This window comes from Falco peregrinus, chromosome 6 (genome assembly GCF_023634155.1).
Source record: "Falco peregrinus isolate bFalPer1 chromosome 6, bFalPer1.pri, whole genome shotgun sequence".
In the NCBI taxonomy this organism is placed as follows: Eukaryota; Metazoa; Chordata; class Aves; order Falconiformes; family Falconidae; genus Falco; species Falco peregrinus.
The window spans coordinates 2,768,060-2,787,484 of record NC_073726.1 but is presented as its reverse complement, the minus strand read 5'-3'; the positions used below and the strand labels follow the sequence as shown (position 1 = coordinate 2,787,484).

The 19,425-nt window shown below is 37.9% G+C and overlaps 1 protein-coding gene across 5 annotated transcripts in view; it reads right to left on the bottom strand.

Annotated features, from left to right (window-relative positions):
• CPNE8 (copine 8) overlaps positions 1-19,425 on the bottom strand; it is a 110,004-nt gene that overhangs the window by 57,476 nt on the left and 33,103 nt on the right. For all 5 annotated transcript variants that reach the window (XM_055807799.1, XM_055807798.1, XM_055807800.1 and 2 more), the window contains 3 exons: positions 17,000-17,076; positions 5,539-5,602; positions 861-964 (listed from right to left, as the gene is read on the bottom strand). In XM_055807799.1, coding sequence (XP_055663774.1) covers positions 861-964; positions 5,539-5,602; positions 17,000-17,076 — 245 coding nt within the window. The remainder of the gene's footprint in view (positions 1-860; positions 965-5,538; positions 5,603-16,999; positions 17,077-19,425) is intronic.

Sequence of the window (19,425 nt, the reverse complement as noted above, 5' to 3'; positions counted from 1 at the left end):
ACCATAATGCCACTCGCAAAGGAGCTGTAACTCCTCCGGGCTTGCAATTTACGATACTCAGCTTATATTCAGGAAACTGTTCCTACAGTCTTCCTCCAAGAGGAAAAGAGCAGGAAACAGACACACATATACCTATATACAGGTTTATGTTAACTGTGCCAGCTGAGCTACTGAAACAAGTAGTATCCTACAAGTCTAGCCTTTGGTTTGATACCGTGTTATATGTGAGGCTTATCGGTTTCCAAGAAAACTTAATGTACCAGTAGACTGCCACAGAAGTAGTATGTTGACCAGAAGTTAGTATGTCAAGTCTTAGGAGCAGACTAAGAGTGATAAACCTATTTTAACAAATTAAAGTATGAATGCAGCAAACAGCCACTTGTAAAAAAATATATTTTAAAAAAATCATCTATTTAAGGTATTTTTTTAATCTATTTTCTACAACTTTGTCAAAAATATGAAAGGTATTTCCAAATTTGCAGTATGAAATGTTTTTATCTAAAACAATTTCTGAGAATTAGCATATTCTGCAGCTATTTTCTCTGAGAGTTCCATTTAATTTAAAGGCATACTGTATCTTAGCAAAGGTAACACTATTTAACTATTATTATAATTAACTTTCATCGTGCTCTATATTTATCATACATTCCACTCTTAAAACCTTTAGTTGCCATATTTGATCTATCTGTTACAATAGTTTTATCCCTATACTGCATAACATGATATACTTAAATCCAACAAACATAAAAGAAACACAGCTTAATCTGACAAATATTAAAAAAAATGAAATCTATTTTACCATCTGCAAATAACTAAGTTGCCTACTGTTTAGCAGCAGAAATACTTAACAGGCACCTTACCTGCCATCTTCATTGCTTCGATGAAATACAAGGAAAGGATCTGATTTCCCAAAGAAGTCCTTCTTGTCTAGTTTGTTCGCACAAAATTGCATTAAAACTGAATCCTGAAATGGGTAATACAGAAAAATTACATACAGCATGCAGTTTACTACACTAAAAAAGAATTAAAATCATTGACTAACAGCCATACAAAAAGAAAACAAAATAAATGAGGGTATCTGCCTTCTAGATGCCCTCTACATATTTGCATTCCTGCAATGCCCTTATAGTGCAGTTTGAACTGCTGCAACCAAGAATTCCTTTGTAGGGGTCTGCAAAGGAAGGATAGATTTCTATGCTAAATGCCTCAGGATTTTTCTAGTATTTTCTGATATCTAAAATTGCATTTTGAGGGAAGTAGATGCACAGGCAAGGAACGCATATTAGAACTAATTTTAAAAACTCCAGTGAAACACAACCAAGACTTGTTCCTTCAGTGACTTAAACCTGCAGTTGTCTGCTCCTGCTGTCTGTAAAGCAAATGGCTTAGCAGCTTGCTATTAAGAGTCTAGAAGCTTTAAGAAAATGAGCCTGGAAGATACCAAATAACACCCATTCTGATGACAAATAAGGAGAAAAGTTTCTTTGCTGTTGTCAGGCAAACTGCTAGTCACACATGATCACCTCTTTGTGAAGAGGTAAGAATGTGAGAAGGATTATAAATGCAAAGATAAACCTGCAGACTCACCAGCTAGCTGGGGTGGGGTCTGCTGGGAAGACTGTTTATACAGGTCTACAGATGTAACAGCAGCAAGAGGGAGACTAGGAAAAACATGGGCTCACCACTGAGTGGGGAAGGGGACCATGTGACAGAGGACATGGAAAAGTCTGTGTTTCTCATAGCCTTCTGTCTTTTGGTCTTCACAGGTAAGATTTGCCTTCAAGAATCTTGGGCACCTGAGACCCACACCTGAGGAAGTCTGGAACAAGGATGACTTGCCCTTGGTATAGGAGGACCAGGTAAGGAAACATTTAAACAGACTGGACATACAGAAGTCCATAGGACCTGATAGAATGCACCTGTGAGTCCTGATGTAGTTGGCCAACGTCACTGTGAGGCCACTTTCGATTATCTTTGGAAAGTCATGATGTTCAGGGGAGGTTCCTGAGGACTGGGAGAGAGCAAGTGTCACTCCTGTCTTTGAGAAAGGGCAAGGAAGAGGATCCAGGCCAGTCTTTTCTCAATGTCTGAGAAGATGATAGAGCAAATAATCCTGGAAAATATTTCCAAACACATGACAGGCAAGAATGTGGCTGAGAGCCATCGTTGTGGATTTACAAAGGGGAAATTCATGCCTGATCAACCTGAAGCTTTCCCGTATGAAATGCATGGCTCAGTAGATGAGGGGAGACTAGTGGATGTTGTTTATTCTTTACCTTAGCATGGCCTTAGACACTGTCTCCTAGAATATCCTTGTTCACAAACTGACAGAATTACAGATTTGATAACTGGACAGTGAGGTAGACTGAAAACTGGCTGAACCTCTGGCTTCAAAGGGTCAAGATCAGTGGCACAAAGTCCAGCTGGAGGCCAGTCACTAGTGGTGCATCCCAGGTGTCAAAAATGGGGCCAATAATATCAAACAGCTTCATTAATGACCTGTATGATAGGACAGAATAGATCCTCAGAAAGTTTGCAAACAATACAAAACTAGAAGGAGCCACTTATACACCAGATGATGGTTGTGCTGCCATTTAAAGGCACCTGTACAGGCTGGAAAACCTAACCAACATGTACCTCACGGAGTTCAGCTGAGGGAAATGCCAAATACTGCACTTGGAGGGGAATAACCCCATGCACCAGTACAGACTGCAGGCCAAAAAAGTGGAAAGCAGCTTTGCAAAAGAGGACTGGAGGTCTTGGTGGACACCAAGTTGTCCAATGTTCCCTTGGCAGCAAAGAAGACCAATAGCCTCCTGGGCTGCGTTACAATGCGTGCTGAAAAAAAGTTGGAGAAAGTGATTCAGGACTGGTGAGGCCACTCCTGGAGTGCTGTATTCAGTTCTGGGCTCCCCAGTACAAGAAAGACGTGGACATGCTGGAATGATTCCAGAAAAAGGGTCAGTGAAATGATTAAGGGATTGGACCATCTCTCATATGAGGAGAGGCTGAGCGATGGAATTATTTAGCCTGGAGAAGAGAAGACTCAGGGGCATCTTATAAATGTGTATAAATATCTGATGAGAGGCAGTACACAGACTCTGCTTAGGGGTATATAGTGGAAGAACAAGTGGTAATAGCCACAAATTGAAATACAGGAAATTCCATTTAAATAAAAGAAAAAAAATCACTGCGAATGTGGCAAAACACTGTAACAGAGACTTTCTGCTTGCACATACTCAAAACATGATGGCATCATCTAAGAAGAGCAGAAGGGTTGACCTAGACGATCTCCCAAGGTCTCTTCCAACCTCAGCAATTCAGCAATACTAAAAATCTTTGTCATTTTGAACATGAGCTATAAAAGTTTAGCAAAAAATCTCAGAACGTCAGATAACAATTAACCCAAATACTACATAAACTTAGGTAGGAAAATATCACAGAGGAAGTATGTGACAGCTGATGAGGTAGTGCAAGAGGCTGTGTGGGAGAGTATGCACATGAAGGAACATGACAGAGAATGCAGGAGAGAGAGATTGAGTCCCAAATAATTTCTAAGCTCTCCTCAGTGATTTTGAACTAGTCATCATATATGTAAAATTTGAGTGGGGTGAATCTGGAAGAACATGAAGGCCCTGGAAGGCACCTAGTATTTGTCTTCATTAAAAGGGAAAGAAAAAAATCCCCCCCCCCCAAGTTTTCTGATTACAGATTTAATAACATATTTGTCACTTCTAAATATGTTTGTTACAACTTAGATACAAATACTGGTCTTGGAAGACAAACCCAGAGTATCAGGAAAATATTGTCTTTAGTCTTTTTTAAGGTAACTAACAAATGCTTGGGGTGATGGCAAACACCTCTTAAGAATGGTAGGAGCTTAACTTCTTAAGAAATGTAGAAGTACGATTTGTGCAGGAAAGCAATAAATGATGCATCCATTTTGTCATCTGATAAAGGTGTGAACATTCTGATCATGTACTACGTACAAAAGTTTAAGCCAATGTAAAACAGAGGGGAAAGACAGGCATATTCTATGATCATACTTATTCATTTATACCAGTAACATGGGAATTTCCTACTGCTAAATGGCAGTTCAATGAGACTGGGTTGGCGCACCATATTAACGTTAGCTGTGCAGGATTGGCAGGTTGCCGGGAAAACGTAAATAAGATTGGAACCTGTGTGCTATTCAAATATACCACTTTAGCAGAGAAATAATACAAAATTGACTAAGTTGGAAATAAGGTACAAAATTAAGGACTTCTTTTTACTTCAAATATGTAATAAACTTAAGGAAATAAGGCCTAAACAGATTAGCTATTGGTTATATTAGTAAAAAGCGAAACATGACTATTGTCTATGTAGAAAAAAATTAACCACTTAATGACATGGTATAAAAGTTAGAAGTTATACATAAGGCAAAGCATTACTTCCTCAACACCATCAAATTACAAAAACTAAGCCCCAGAAACAAATCTTTTCAAGCCTCAAGGTATTGTTGTAGCTTTATATATCTAATCTTGTACTCTCCAGATCCCCTGTACATTCCCATCATGTCTGATACTATTGCTTTCCTCATTTCAGATTTGCTACCTTGCCATTGCAAACTCTTCAAGAGATACACCCTACAGCCCCATCCAATACATACCATGCTTTGACAAACTGCCCCCCTCTCAAATTCCAGCCAGTCTTTCCCACCCCATACCTATCATACTTGCTATTCTTTCTTCCAGTCTGTTTCCCTATGATTTACAGATAGCTGCTAGTTCATTCCATGCTGGGAAGCAACTGAGCTGGCCTGACTGTCAGGTGTCTTCTGATCATTAAGCCTCTTCCTCTGTCGAGTCCGCTTCTCCACGAACCCCAGGAGAGGGAGGAGCAGTGAAACTACTGGGGAAGGTCATGACCACACCAGGTCTCTCCCCTTAACCAGCCAAATCGCCCACTGCCCTCCCACCCCCCAATATTCTTCTGTTTTCAACTAAATAAGTAGGCATCTGCCACTAACAGGCCATGGAAATCTTTACTTTCTTTACAGTTTAAACTCATCATTTATGGTGATTCCTTGAAATACCTTACTATTTTTTCCAGTAAATATTAGTTTCACATTTTTAAAATAAATTCCTTGCTATTAGCATAAAATCTTTTAATGATAAGGGTAAAAATCCAAAATACTTTGATGTTCATGTAATGTCAATATTCCATAATGGAAATATAATTCCATGGCTGAAACAAATGGATCATTGTTAAAAATTGGACACCAAGAGATTAAAATGTAATTAAATACTTGAGAAAACAAAAAATAAATTTAAAATCCATCTAAGAATCAAAACCTTTATGGCTTTGTATTTTTTTTGGCTTCTTCCTTTTTCTCCTGTCTAAAACTAAGAGTAACTGATAGGAAAGACGTATCATAACTTCTTACATATATCACAAAATGCAAATTTATACATTATACCTCTGACAATCTGGTGCAGTGTAAATCACAAAATAATTTTCATTTTATTTTATAATAAACAATAAACACACACTTACTCGGCAACAACCTAGTTCCTCTGCTGTGACTATGACTGTTCCACATTTCTTCCCAGGAATTCCACTGCAAGAAAATACAACATCACCTCCATTCCTTAATATCACTCATGAAAGTTACAGGTGACACAGATAAGCAGAAGGTAAGCTTTCAAGTCACAAAACTGATGGCATGCTATACAGCTTCCCCTTTCTGTCACTTGTTCTGTGTAAAAAAGTTGGTTTATCCTAAGTGAATTGGTAAACAAGACACGTATTTCTTCTAACAAGCAAGAAACAAGTTTCAATTTTAAAGGAAATGGTTGAAAAAGTTTAAATAGGATGAAATAACAGTATCAAAATTTTATTTTCCTTCTCCTTCCTATTGATGTTTTAGAGATGACTCTACAACTTACTGATTTGTGAAAAGCATCCTTTTGCAAATTTTCCTTAAACCAAATTCCTAAAATATATTTAATACTATATGCCAGCCCTATTTTACAATATTTATTCTGAAATGTTTATGAAGACACATCATAATCTCACCATCATGTCTGATACAGTAGTTGCAAAGTAAATTATAATAATTATAATTCACGCAGACAGCAATCAAAACATGCTGCTGCAACACCAGAAAGCACAAAACAGATCCTTAGCATAAAGAATAATATAGGAACATAAAAGACACACATAATCTGATACTATAATATGATACTATAACCGGATAGTATTCAATGCTAGTAGCCTTTGGGGGGCGGGGGGGACATGGATGACGGTGACAGCAGAGGGAAGTACAAATATTAGGATGCAACTTTTTGCATGATGCTATACTATTAATGAGAAGTTCTGCAATATCCTAATATCTAGTAATGTGTCCATTAGCATACACCTTGGCAATTACTTCTAGATTTTTTTCAAAACTAATGCTATTGCTTATGCTCATTTTATTTCTAGTTCTTTATTTCTTTACTTCTTTCTTGAAAATAATTATTTTAATAAAATTACTTTCCAAGAAGACATTAAGGTAAAATTGTATTTTCAAATTGATCATATTTTTTAGGTTTTTCTAAGAGAACTAGAGGGCACTCATGTTCTTCTGTTATGACAAAGCATTAATGTCAATATTTGCTGTTGTTCTTATTTTACTTAATAAGTTCCTTAATCCTTTTGAAATTTTTTTACAATGCTCTACAACTTTAGAGAAGTTTAGCAAGACTGGTAAAATAAAGAACTGGTGGGAAAACAGTTCTTAGAAGAAGTTAAAAGTTTAGAAATTATGAATAGAGGAGCAAATACCACTGCAAATTTATGCAAGCTCACTGAAACTCTTGTTTAGAAGTTGATGTTAAAGTCTATCCGGCATACATCAGGAATCCTGCTCCTATACTGCTGCAGTCATTTGCTGGTAATCAGAGTGCTACATGACTGCTCTCCTGGACGTCCTCAGCGCTACATGGGAAGTTTGAATTTCACGAGGAAAATAGTGGATAGGGAAACTATTCAAGTCTTTGTTGTGAAATTTTAAACAACAATTTCAATACATACAAAACTCAAGGCACTCTTCCATTTAATTTGGTATGCTTTATAAACTACAATAAGACAAAACAGAAGAATTTTCTTCAAATAACAGAAAAAAAATAATCTGGTCATTCCAAATGTTACACAGCATGATTCACAGTTTTATCAGCATCTTCAGATCATATGGGTTTAAATCTGCCATGCTTCAACAGCTCAAGACTGAAAATTACCCAACTTAGTCTCTGTAGCAATGAGATATTGAAATTGAATTCTCAGATTTCCAAAAGATGAAAAAGCTGTGTTTTTTCTTTTGAACAGTACTACTTAAAGCTTCAAAAACTTCTGAAATTTGGTAGTAACAGCAGTAGCAGAAATGACTTAGTGATCAGGGTGATATTGACCTTACATGGTAAAATGTTTCAAGGAACAAATGACCGTGACCCCGTCTTTGACAGGGAAGGAAGAAATAGAAATGTCAGAAGTGTAAGTAAAAAACCAGAAGTTCCCAGCACTACAATTCTGTAGGTTATGCCAACACAAATGGAAAGCACTGGTATCAGAATTACCATTACCTGAACCAAAATTCTTCCTACTGAAGTATTTGAGGCCAGTTATCTGTGCCATTAGGGACATATTTGAGACATAGTCTGGGCAGGGACAGTACTTCGAAGTAAAAGCATCAAGCATTTGGTATGAAAGTCAAATACATTTATCCCACTTCCAAAAGATTATTGTGTCAGATGCTAGATTGTGAAAAATACAACTCTGATCACCTCCTGAAGAGCTGGAGGCCTGAAGTAAAATGCTGCTAAGCAAGCCCCATTTCTGACAAACTGGTCACTGAGCAGTTGCCATTTGATAGAGAACCTTGTGCACTCTGCCTGCAGTTATAACACACGGCAGATAATGCCTGCCTGTCTCAGGCTGAGATTTGCACATGAAGACATTTTTGGGAAGACATGCTTTACTTCATCTTATGAACGTGAAGGCCAAGAGATGCCCAGCCCCAAGAGATACATGTGTCTGGAATAATCACTCTGAAGGATGGGGGAAACTGGAGAGGCAATCCCCTGAAGATATTTGGGCGGTATGTAAGAAAAAAAAAAAAGGAATTCTTGATTGTTGAGCAGACATGACTATACAGTGTGTACCTTTCACGTCTGAGAGCAACTTGGGGTAAGGTTTGGCTTGATGTATTACCAAGGTTCTCAAGGTCATGTGCCTTATAAAAGAAGGATAATATTACCATCATGGCTGGCAAATAAGTGAAATACTTAATAAGAGTAGCACAGAACTTCTCTACAGAACAGAAAGTTTTCATTATTCAGGAACTAAAAACTCTACCAAATGACCTCTGCAGTTTGTGATGCTATTAAATACAAACTTTGTATTCTTGCCTTGAGACTACATGCAGGAAAAAAGTACTGGACCGTTTGCAGACACTAAAGTGTTTGTTCTCTTACAAACTACCTCACAAACAATACATTAAGAAAGAAATTCTTAAATGTGAAGTCAGCACCCTGACAAAAACTTCAGCAGTCACAGATCATTCTAATGGAAAGACCTTTAACTAGCAACAATGCCTTGTGAGAAAATAATAAATTAATTTCAAGCTGATCTTATTGTATGAAAATACATCACTCAGACATTCAGCATTATGGACCAGACCTTCCAATTGAAATACTGACTATTATTACCTTGAAGATGAGCACGTAAGAGTTCCACTTGTTTAAATCCAGAACGCAGTGCCACTGCCCATCCTCTTTAGCTTTAAGGAATAGCTAGTATTGAGCTGCCCTTGAACGGGTTCTATAGCACTGAAGTGACAATATAGAGTTTACGTTTATTTGAACCAATTTCTCAGGGTAAGTTTCTCTGGAAAGAGTTATAGATCAGGGTTTGCGGAGTAATAATGAGGCAATCTGTACTGCATAACCATTGTCAACTCCCAACACTCAGTGCTAGTTATCTAATACTCAGATATAGAAAATCTACCAGTCTAAGTGTGAATAGGGTGCAAACTGAATAAAAGAAGATAAAATACGAGGAAGATGTACATTTCAATTGGTTCTACTAGTTTGAGAGCCCAGAACCTGTAGGTGTTCTACAGTGGTCACCTCTTTTTGGACAGTATTTGAGGGAGCAAATAATTTGACTGTTAGAGGAACTGAACAGAAAGCCATCATCAAATGAAAGGTCCTCAACAATACCTGCATGTATCTAGGCAAGATACAGTCTTGAGGAATAATTATTGTCTCTTTAGAACAAACGATTCCATGACTGAGACACCACATCTACAGCACCTAGAGAAGTTTGAAAGGACACTCTGAAGACCACTTGGGCTTTAACAAGGACTGAAAGGAGGACCTTTCCTGACTTGGTAAAAAGTCAGAAAAAGATGAAAATTTATTTGGGAATTCAAACCTGAGAGTTTAAACCTCCAATTTTGCAAGCTGAAACTGCAATGAGGCAGAGGATGGAACATCTTTCAGACCATTCAAAAATTTGCAGTCTTAGCTCTGAATTTACAGAACCTAGCCCTCTGCCAGTCACAACCACAAATAAGAGGATAGGACAAATATATAGGAAGTCCCAATTCCAGTGTTCAGATGTTTTTCTATCAATTATGTTCACAGCAAGGTGACAGGAGAAAGAACTTCCCAAAATAGGCCAGCTGGCTCTAGTACAGCCTCATTAGCAGGCAATGGCACTCAGATGTGAATAACTAGCACAGAATGCTCATTAAGCTTTGCGGTGGCTCTGCCTCCTCATTAAAGGGAATCCCTACAGGAATGCACTTTTAGTAGGTCCTGAAAGAAGCACTGCTCAGAGTTATAAACGTGGCTAGCATTTTCTGTTTAGGAAGACAGAACAGGCAAATATCTAATTCTGAATAATGTCTGGGAAGGTGATGCTCTCTTCAGAGAAAAATAAAGCTGTATCATTTTTGGAAGCAGATACATCTGCACCTCATCCTTTCATGCTGGGGCACACAAGGCCCATCTGAATAAATCTTACACACGGAGCTTGTTTTGAGAAGGCATTTAATGAATCTAGTAACCCAATAGGTAAAGAGAGTAAACATTACTGTTAAAATGTCAGATTCTCCATTTCACCTCCTTTGTATGAATAGATTTATTTTCCAAGAGAAATTATTCAGAGCAAATGTTCACCTCTGTACCTGGCCAGTCTGTAAAATAAAGTGCAACACTGAAGTGTGTTCTTGAACAAAACTGCTCATAGTCACAGGGATACCAAGCTACTGCACTACCATACCAGAAGCAAGAGTCTTCTGTGACAGACTGCATCAAATTCAAAGACCTTAATGGTGGCAGAAGCAGAGGGAGGCTCAGGAGACATCCTCATATATGCCAGGACCAAATACTATTAGGTTCATGCCTCAGCGGTGTAATCTGCTGGTGCTTATAAAACCAATGAAACTAAGAGTCATGCCTGTCATGAAGGCAAAGAAGAAAAATGTGCATGTATATCCACTTTTGCATTCACCAGGAAGGCTAGTAGCAAGGCATGTTTCCGCCTGCCTGACAGACCACTGCAATGGTGTCACTCTAGGCTTGAGATGTTTTACCTTTATTTTGATGAAGGACAAGAGTATCCTTTCATGCTAGACTTTCCAAGGGAACTTTCCCTGGTGATACACAATCTGAGTTGGCCAGCTCACGGCAGCCATGGAGTCCTGAATCTCATGAGGCTTTTGTAAATATCCAAAGCAGATAGATCTGAGGTTTAAGCTTAAAGTCTTTCTCATTTTTATTTTGAAAGAATGTCAGAGCATACTTGAATGTCAATCAGAAAATGGAATTCATGCTTCTCAAGCTGCTGAAGTACAAAAAGTGCTACTTCAGTAGGGTAGCTGATTGGGACTAAAACAGCACTGGGCATTCTCTTCTTTGTACATCCATCAGCAGAGAACAGAAAAGGCAAAATGTTAATGAACTTCAGAAATACTGTGAAGAGAAAAAGCTCTCTGATCTTATGTGACAGATCATAAAGAACATTCAAGTTATGTGAACGAGAACTTGAATTTCTAAAGAGAATGGCAAATTTAAAGCAGTAAATGTCCTTAGGAATGGAAGACATACAATATTGTCAATTTAATTATTGTTACTTGAATACTGAAAGACATTAAACACACACCTATAAGCAAACAATACTGAAATGCAATGCAATGGTTTAATGAAAAAAATAAAACAACAAATATCTCCTAGACACCAAGGTATCCAGACTTCAGAGAGTCCAGAGTGAACAATCAACCAGGAGCAGTCATCTAGCCACAGCACTGTCAAAAGAACCAATGACAAAATAAAACCTGAACACTGGGAAGAGTGGATAAAAAGTCATGAACACCTTCTCATTAGCATTAACAAATATCTACCCACACCACATACACAAAAAGGAAGGTACATTTAAAAATCTTTCAGGGGGATAACTGATTTGGGTCCATTTAGTAGCTGCCATGTAACAGAGTATCAGAAGCCAGACCTGAGCAACGCTTGTTCACCCAAAAGAAAATGTATTGCAGGCCCACACAATTGTGAAAAAATTTAAAGACCTTTCTGCTATAGAGTCTTCACTGATATATTTTCCTTTCTCATAGCTAATTTCAAACTTTAAACTTCATCTGTTACTTACTTCAGACTTTAGTTAACCTGTATCAAGTGATAAAAAACTGCTGAATGGATGATTTTTAATCTATACATTTAAAATAAATTTCAGGAATTTTTTCAGAAAAAGAAAGCATAGCGTGCTGAATAATTTACCATTCTGAAGACAGAAAGAACTATAAAGACCTTCAAGAAATCAGTAAGATTTGTCTTAATAAATAGGTATTGAAAGTCTGCATCTTCTTCAACCAAATCACCACAGGCTTGCCATAAAGTCAACTGACAACTAGTCAAAACAGTCAATGGAGTTGCAACAACACAGTTCGCTGTGGCAGTTAGCATAAGTTAGGCCTAGACAGTGAAAAGGAAGGGAACTTTTATTTTAGTAGAAGTAAGCAAAACAAGGCACCTGTTGTCCCGATTGACACGGTAGTGTTAGCGTGCTCAAGTAGTGAGACTATGTGACCAACCTGCTCACCATCAAGAACTAAAAACATGTCCAGAACAAGTGGAGAGTGTGTGTCCCCACCCCATGGTGCTGAAGCTCTCCTAGGACAACCCTGGTAGGAGCCGGCAGGAGCTGTTTCTCTAATTGGGTTACTGGAGTTCCCCCACCTGCCTTGTACCTCCGTGCTCCTTTGTGGGTGTGAAGATGGGACTTCAGTGGGCTGATGGCTTTCCTGGGATGGGTCTGGAAGTGGCCAGGGCAAGGTACTGTTTGGGCTCCCCCACCTGCCATTGTGCCTCTCTTTTCCTTTGCAGGCATGCTTTTTAATCACATAACCAAACACACCTCTTTTATTATGCCACTTACTATACTTGACCTGAAGGCTATTTCCTGACAGGTTTCTAGAAATTTCATATCCAGAATGGAATTAAGAAGAGAATCACGAGACACCTTTGTCTCATAACCACAATATTTGCTGAAGTTAACCATTTAGTATGATTGTATTAGAAATATGACCATCTGATTTGGCATTGTTTGTTTATGCAGGGTTTTTTTGCAGGAGCTAGATTACAATTCGCAGTTTCCTACTGTTCTACAGTAGCCATAATCTATTAAACAGTAATTTAACATTTGTGATACTGATGCAGTCAATTTTAGAGGGTTTTTGTTTGGTTTTTGGTTGTTTTCTTTTCTCTTGTTGGTTGTTTTGGGGTTTTTGTTAACCCTTTTTTTAGTGTTAAGTTTTAGACAATATTTCATTGCAGACAGCTTGTGATTAGCTAGTGAAATTGAAGGACATCTTAAAAGTTAAGATTCATCTGCAAACCTTGATGACAAGTGAAAGTGACGGCTTTAAAGTACCTTTTTTCTGGACAGTTTTTCAAGTAACTTAAGGAAGCGATACAGCGAAGGATTACTACTAGCATATATTGTTACTGTCTGCATAGGTATGTTTTTAAGTTTGAATAGTATGTTTGTGAGATTTCTCCTGAGTTATACTGCAGATACTGAAACCTGCCTCGCTTGCAGAGTTGAAGAATTTATTTACCCTTAAAATGGTATAGTTCTCAGTATGCACAGCCCTACCAAGGCAGAAAAGGGAAATAATAAGGAAGATGCAGTGGTATTAATAGAATTGTTTATAGGACAATTAAGTTCTTGCTTTAAAAATAAAGAGTGTAATAAGTACTGGTATAGTCCTTGGGGAAGGAAGGTGAGAAGGGCAGGAGAGGTTGTGGGGCGTGCAGGGAAGATTACTAAGGACTTGTCATAAAGACAGAGTGACGGCGATCAGGCAACTGAACTGTGTTTGGAACCCCTCAAAATGCAATAAGTAAACATATTTGAAAAAAAATGCAGAAAAAATGCATTTATTACTAACCTCAATTCTGTATATTAAACGGAATATAAATCATATTGTTAAAGAATGCTGCTGCAGTAACGATCACAGCACTGTATTGGGTTTGCATGGCAAGGTTTTGGTAGCAGGGGAACTACAGGGGCAGCTTCTGTGACAAGCTGTTAGAAGCTTCCCCCATGTCCAACAGAGCCCATGCCAGCCGGCTCTAAGAGCGTCCCATTGCTGGCCAAGGCTGAGCCCATCAGCAATGGTGGTAGTGCCTCTGGGATATCATATCTCCAAAAGAGGCTGTGGCCCCATGGGAAGCCCATGCTGGAGCAGGCTCCTGGCAGGACCCGTGGACCCATACAGAGAAGCCAGGCTGGGGCAGAGGTGCTGGCAGAACTTGTGACCCCATGGGGGACACAGGATGGAACGCTGTTCCTGAAAGACTGCACCCCATGGAAAGGGCCCACGCTGGAGCAGTGTGTGAAGAGCTGCAGCCCATGGGAAGGACTCACATTGGCGAAGTTCACGGAGGACTGTTTCCCGTGGGAAGCACCCCCACTGGAGCAGGGGAAGAGTGTGAGGAGTCTCCCCCTGAGGGGGAAGCAGCAGCAGAAACAATGTGGGATGAACTGACTGCAGCTCCCATTCCCTGTTCCCCTGCACTGCTGGGGTGGGAGAAGGCAGAGCAAATTGGGAGTAAAGTTAAGCTTGAGAAGAAGGGAGAGGTGGGGGGAAGGCATTTTTAAGTTTTGGGTTTATTTCCCTACTCTGACTTGTAATCGCTTAAATTATTTTTTTCCTGAAGTCGAGTCTGTTCTACCTGTGACAGTAATTGGTGAAAGATCTCTCCCTATCCTTATCTCAACCCATGAGTTTTTTTGTTATACTTTTTCTCTCCCCTGTCCAGCTAAGGAAAAAAACAATAGAGCGGCTTGGTGGGCACCTGGCATCCAGCCAGAGTCAAACCACCACAAGCATTCATGAAATTCAGCAAGAGAACTAACAGCTTACACTTGTTACAAATCAATTTGAAACATCTGCAGTTGGCTGTAAATTAGGGAAGCTAAACCAAAGGCCTATTTTGACGAAATGCTAAGTGAAAATGCTTTGCAGACTTTTCAAGTTTTTTCGTGTTATTCAGTTTGTCAGCATGAGCTGTATGATAAACAAGTCCTGCTGAATATCTTAAATTATCCGTCATACAAAACCCAAATGATTGGAAGACATTTACAGACAGAATTTTGTCAAGGCTAATGGACTAGAAGGGCATAATTACAGGAATGCCTCCCCGCAAAGCAGTGCTAGCCAACCCCTGAGGTTTATGATTCAAAGGATTTGTTTCAGGTATGTGTAAGTCTCAGAAATTCAAGAAGATTAAATCCCATTAAAATGTTTTCTAAACTTAAAATATAATTAAAGTTTACCATAGTTTTTGTAATGGAAATATTTCTTTTACTTCAAAATAAAGCTCTTATGATTTCATAAGGACCATTAGATCACATAGTTTTAATTTAAATCAGGGGTCCTCAAACTACAGCCCGTGGGCCAGATACGGCCCCCTGGGGTCCTCAGTCCGGCCCCCTGTATTTACAGACCCCCCCCGCCGGGGGCTGGGGGGGGGAAACCAAGCAGCCGCAGACTACTGCCTGCCGCTTCATCCGCGCCGGCCCCCTGGTTAAAAAGTTTGAGGACCCCTGCTTTAAAGTGTCTTTCAGTTATCAATTTAAATGGTCTGTCCTGAACTGTTATTTCATCCAGAACGAGACCTCGAGACAACATGAAATTATTTTTGGCATGGAAATAGGAAACCTTCAGATGCTTTTCCAAGTTTACGCTTGCGCTGGAATTGTAAAAATGTAAAAACTGAATTGGGTTCAAGTATTGAGAAGGTTTTAACATGACAGCTCAATGCTTCAAAGTTCTTGAAAGATAAAGTGATAGCTGTCATACTTGAGTCTCCTTGAAGCTGGCCACTGTTTTCAGTTTAGGGCTACCTCCACACGACATCACCACACTATTTGATACAAACTAAAGAAATTATTTTTTTAAAAAATATTTTATCAGTGACATTAATTTCTTTACATAAGCAAGAAAAAAGGCTCTAATAAAATCTAGGGGAAAAGACTACCATTGGTGTATGTTGGACACTGATAGCAAAATACTGACTTCTGAGATTTTTCACAGGATTTCAAAGCTACTACTTAAACTAATATTTAAGTTTGTAGTTGACAGGTACAGGATACAAGATATGTACATGAAAAGGAAAGTAGTGTATAAACCATATAAACCACTAAAGATAGATATAAAAGGGTCACCTGTGTAACAGAAATGCTTAATTACATCAAATATATACATAGAAAAGAAAATTTACAGCTAGAAACATATTTCTTAAGAATTTTACACCAGATCAATAACACATCATTAATATAACTTGACCAGGGAGTTTTCTTGTATTTGCAATTATGCTGAAATAATATCTACATATATTCTGAGTTTTGCAAATTATTGTAGTTTGTCCAGATCCAGGTTCTTATTATTTGAATACAAGTCAGAATATGTGCCCCACATGGTGTTTTCAGCCACAGTTTGGCCCACAGTAATATAAAGCTTCCTAAGCCTGAGAACTTCATCTGCCCTTAAAAAGAAATCAGTGATGAAGAAAAATAAATGAAGCAACCCTGGTACACATAACTCATAATGAACCCAGTAAAATAGGACAAGAAACACTCCATCAGACAGAGTAATCAAATTCATGATCATTCTCTGCAGTGCAATTACTATTAAAAGCAAAACAAAAAACTCACAAAAATTCCAAATCAAAAGATATTATCATCACGTGAAATGTCCACCTATACTTTTAAATATTTGCTTTTAATGTCATATGTGATTTTTTAGCATACATTTAAACAAAAATTGTAAACTATTTTCAATTATTCAAACATTATTTAGGAATAGAAAATGAAAATTGATCAAAATTCATATTTTAAAAATCTGTACGCCCCTATGAACAACAGTACACAAACATCAAAATCCTCTTGGTGGGAGAAAAATCCACTGATCATAAGGAAGTTTTTGTTACATTTAGTAGGATAAACAGAAAATATTTAATACTCCAGATTGCCTTATTGTTTGGGTATTGTATTCTTGGCAACAATAGAAACATAAGTAGGAATGTTTGGATTTGAAACAGTGAGGATTTTCTTCCTTGATGCTTGAACACAAGGCAATAAAGATTTATGATGTATTAATCGGCAAACTAGAAGGAAAAATATTTTAAAAATTAGTATACTCAAACTACTTCTAATGCAGGATGTAATGAGGCTGACAAAAATTTTGGATGAGTCAATTCCTTTCCTAACTGTCCAAATCGAAACTTAAATTACCATCGTCTATAAAGAAAGGCTTCTGTTGTACCTAACAATCTGTTCTCTCTTAGAGACCATGTCTGTCAATGTCGTATATCAAGATACCTCACAGCAAAAACCCACAACTCTCACCTCATGAAGCAGTATATATTTACCCACTGTTCAAGAATGACATACTTACACAATTGATTTTTCCAGTCTGCTCCCCTGTGATCCAACTATTTCTCCCAGCGTACAAAACATTTGTCCCAAAAAATCCTGAAAAGCATTAACATAAAACCTGAGAATTCATGTTTCACATTGAAACAAATGTGGTTTCCCATTTATCTGGACTATTCACTATAGTAAGAACACGTTCTGCTGAACTTTGCATCTTAATAATAATTATGCAATAACGAAGCATAAAGCAGACACTAATACATATTTCAAATAACACTGGGTTGCATTTATAGAAGTAATTCTAATGCACGCCACTATTTTTATGTTATCTTTTTTAGCAACAAAAATTAAACTGAAATGGTAAAAATTTAAAAGCATTAGAAACATGACTGTTTCTTTACCTTCTTTAGTTAGAGCATTTTAATAAATTTCTCTTTTATTAAGAGATTCTACACGGATTTTATGAATTTCATGAAAGTTAATTTTGTTGGCAGAAATTCAAGACTGCACAGGATCTGTATGAGCATCCTGGATTCACAATTATACACAAACATTACCTTAACAACAGACTTTATCTTCCTGTTTTATAATTTAACTGTATAACTAAAAATCAGGTAATTTTCACATCTCCCTGTAATACAAGTATTATAAAGATATGAATGGAATATCAATCTGTTGTATGTGTATTGAAAAAAATGTTATGCTGCAGTCCAACTCTATCTTGCAGGTGACAAGACATTGCTAGCTCTGTTCTTCCAGCATCACTGGCAGTAGTCATAGATGTAGATGTAGTCAAGAACATAGTAGCTTGTTAGATTTGTAGAACAGTAGATTGTTCACAGACAGTAATGAGAATCGAGACACTTTAATTCCTTAAACACAGCAAACCATAACTTTATGATACTGTGTGCAGTAATGAATATCTGTACAAGTAGTTCTGACTCTTCTCTCAGCCCAGGCCACTCATTCTCACCTCTGAGCTGTGTCAGTTATGGGTCCATATAGTGAATTGGATCTGAGAACGAAGCTCACTCGAGAGGAAAATAACCCTCCAAAAAATAAATTTTTGAAATATGTTCTTTAACTGATCTGACACTGCAACACTATTTCCATGAAGACTAAGTCTTTTTAAATGGCTAAAATTCATCTGAAAACACTCAGCTCCTCATTCATTTCCAAAAACATCAGACACTACATCTTCTAAAATAATACCATTTTCTGCACCGAAACCATGTATTCCACAAGTTTTCCTGGTTTTTTGGGGTTTTGTTTTTTTTTTTTTTTTTTTTGGGGTGGAGTTTCTATGATTAATGCCTATTAGTTCCACAATCTGTTATTAATGACAACTGTTCATTACTCTGGGGTTTTTTTTTTTTTTTCTTAAATCAGGAAGTTACCATGAACATAAAAGTCTAATTTCAGGAAGCCAGTTTTATGAACATCATTACAGCCAGCTACAATGGCAGCATTGTCTAGTCTGGTTACTTCATACATCTGTTACGGAACTTGCTTCACTTGCTTCCCATTTTTTGCCAAAACTGAGTCACTGAAATTGAGATTCTTCAGGACTCTTTTTCCATCCCACAAACTCTTCTACTAAATGATGCTGCCCAGTATTTCCAAAGGAATGGGTCAACAGCTATTTTTAGGAACAGGGAAGATCTTATTCCAAATGAGATGACTGATCATATGAGGAATCTAGCTATGCAAATACTACTAGCTTGACATTTTTCAGAAACACTAAGCTCCCAGAGCATGGATACGAGCAAAGCTCTGCTCATGTCCAACTTACTCACTGTCCAAATTCCTAAGAGCTACCAGGAAGAGACACAGGAAACTGGCAGCAAAAGGAACAGTCCAGACCAACCCTGAGCATTTAGGAAAAGATGCAAATGCATAGCTGTAGTTAAGAAACACATTTCTAGGTACTATCTTTCACAGGGTTCTCAGAGCCATCATCTTCTTCATATGCATAATATATGGCATAGTTTGGATGTCTTCAGTACAGATACCAAGTCTACACCAACTTGTACAGATTTCCTCTTAAAGACAAGGGAGGGAAACGGGTATTTCTGATATTAATGTTAATGTCTATAGAATAAAGTTCCCCTCCACAACTGAAGATTTCCGGAAATTAGCACTGTTTAAAAAACAGGGCCTAACACATCCAAGTATGCTTAGCCTGTACCAATTAGAATGCAGCAGGCACATATGTAATTCAAGATCTACCTGAATAGTCTTCAGAAGAACATTGGTTTGTTTCCTCATCGTTCTGTCCTTTTTTTTTTCCATGGGCTCGGCAAGATACTCAAACCTTCCATTCTTGCTCCAGTAATCAATGAAATCTAGGCTATATATTTGCATAATCTTTGTTTGCACTTCCATAATGACTAACTTATCTTGTGCCTTACCTTTTTTAAAAAAAAAAACAAAACTGAGGTTTTCATA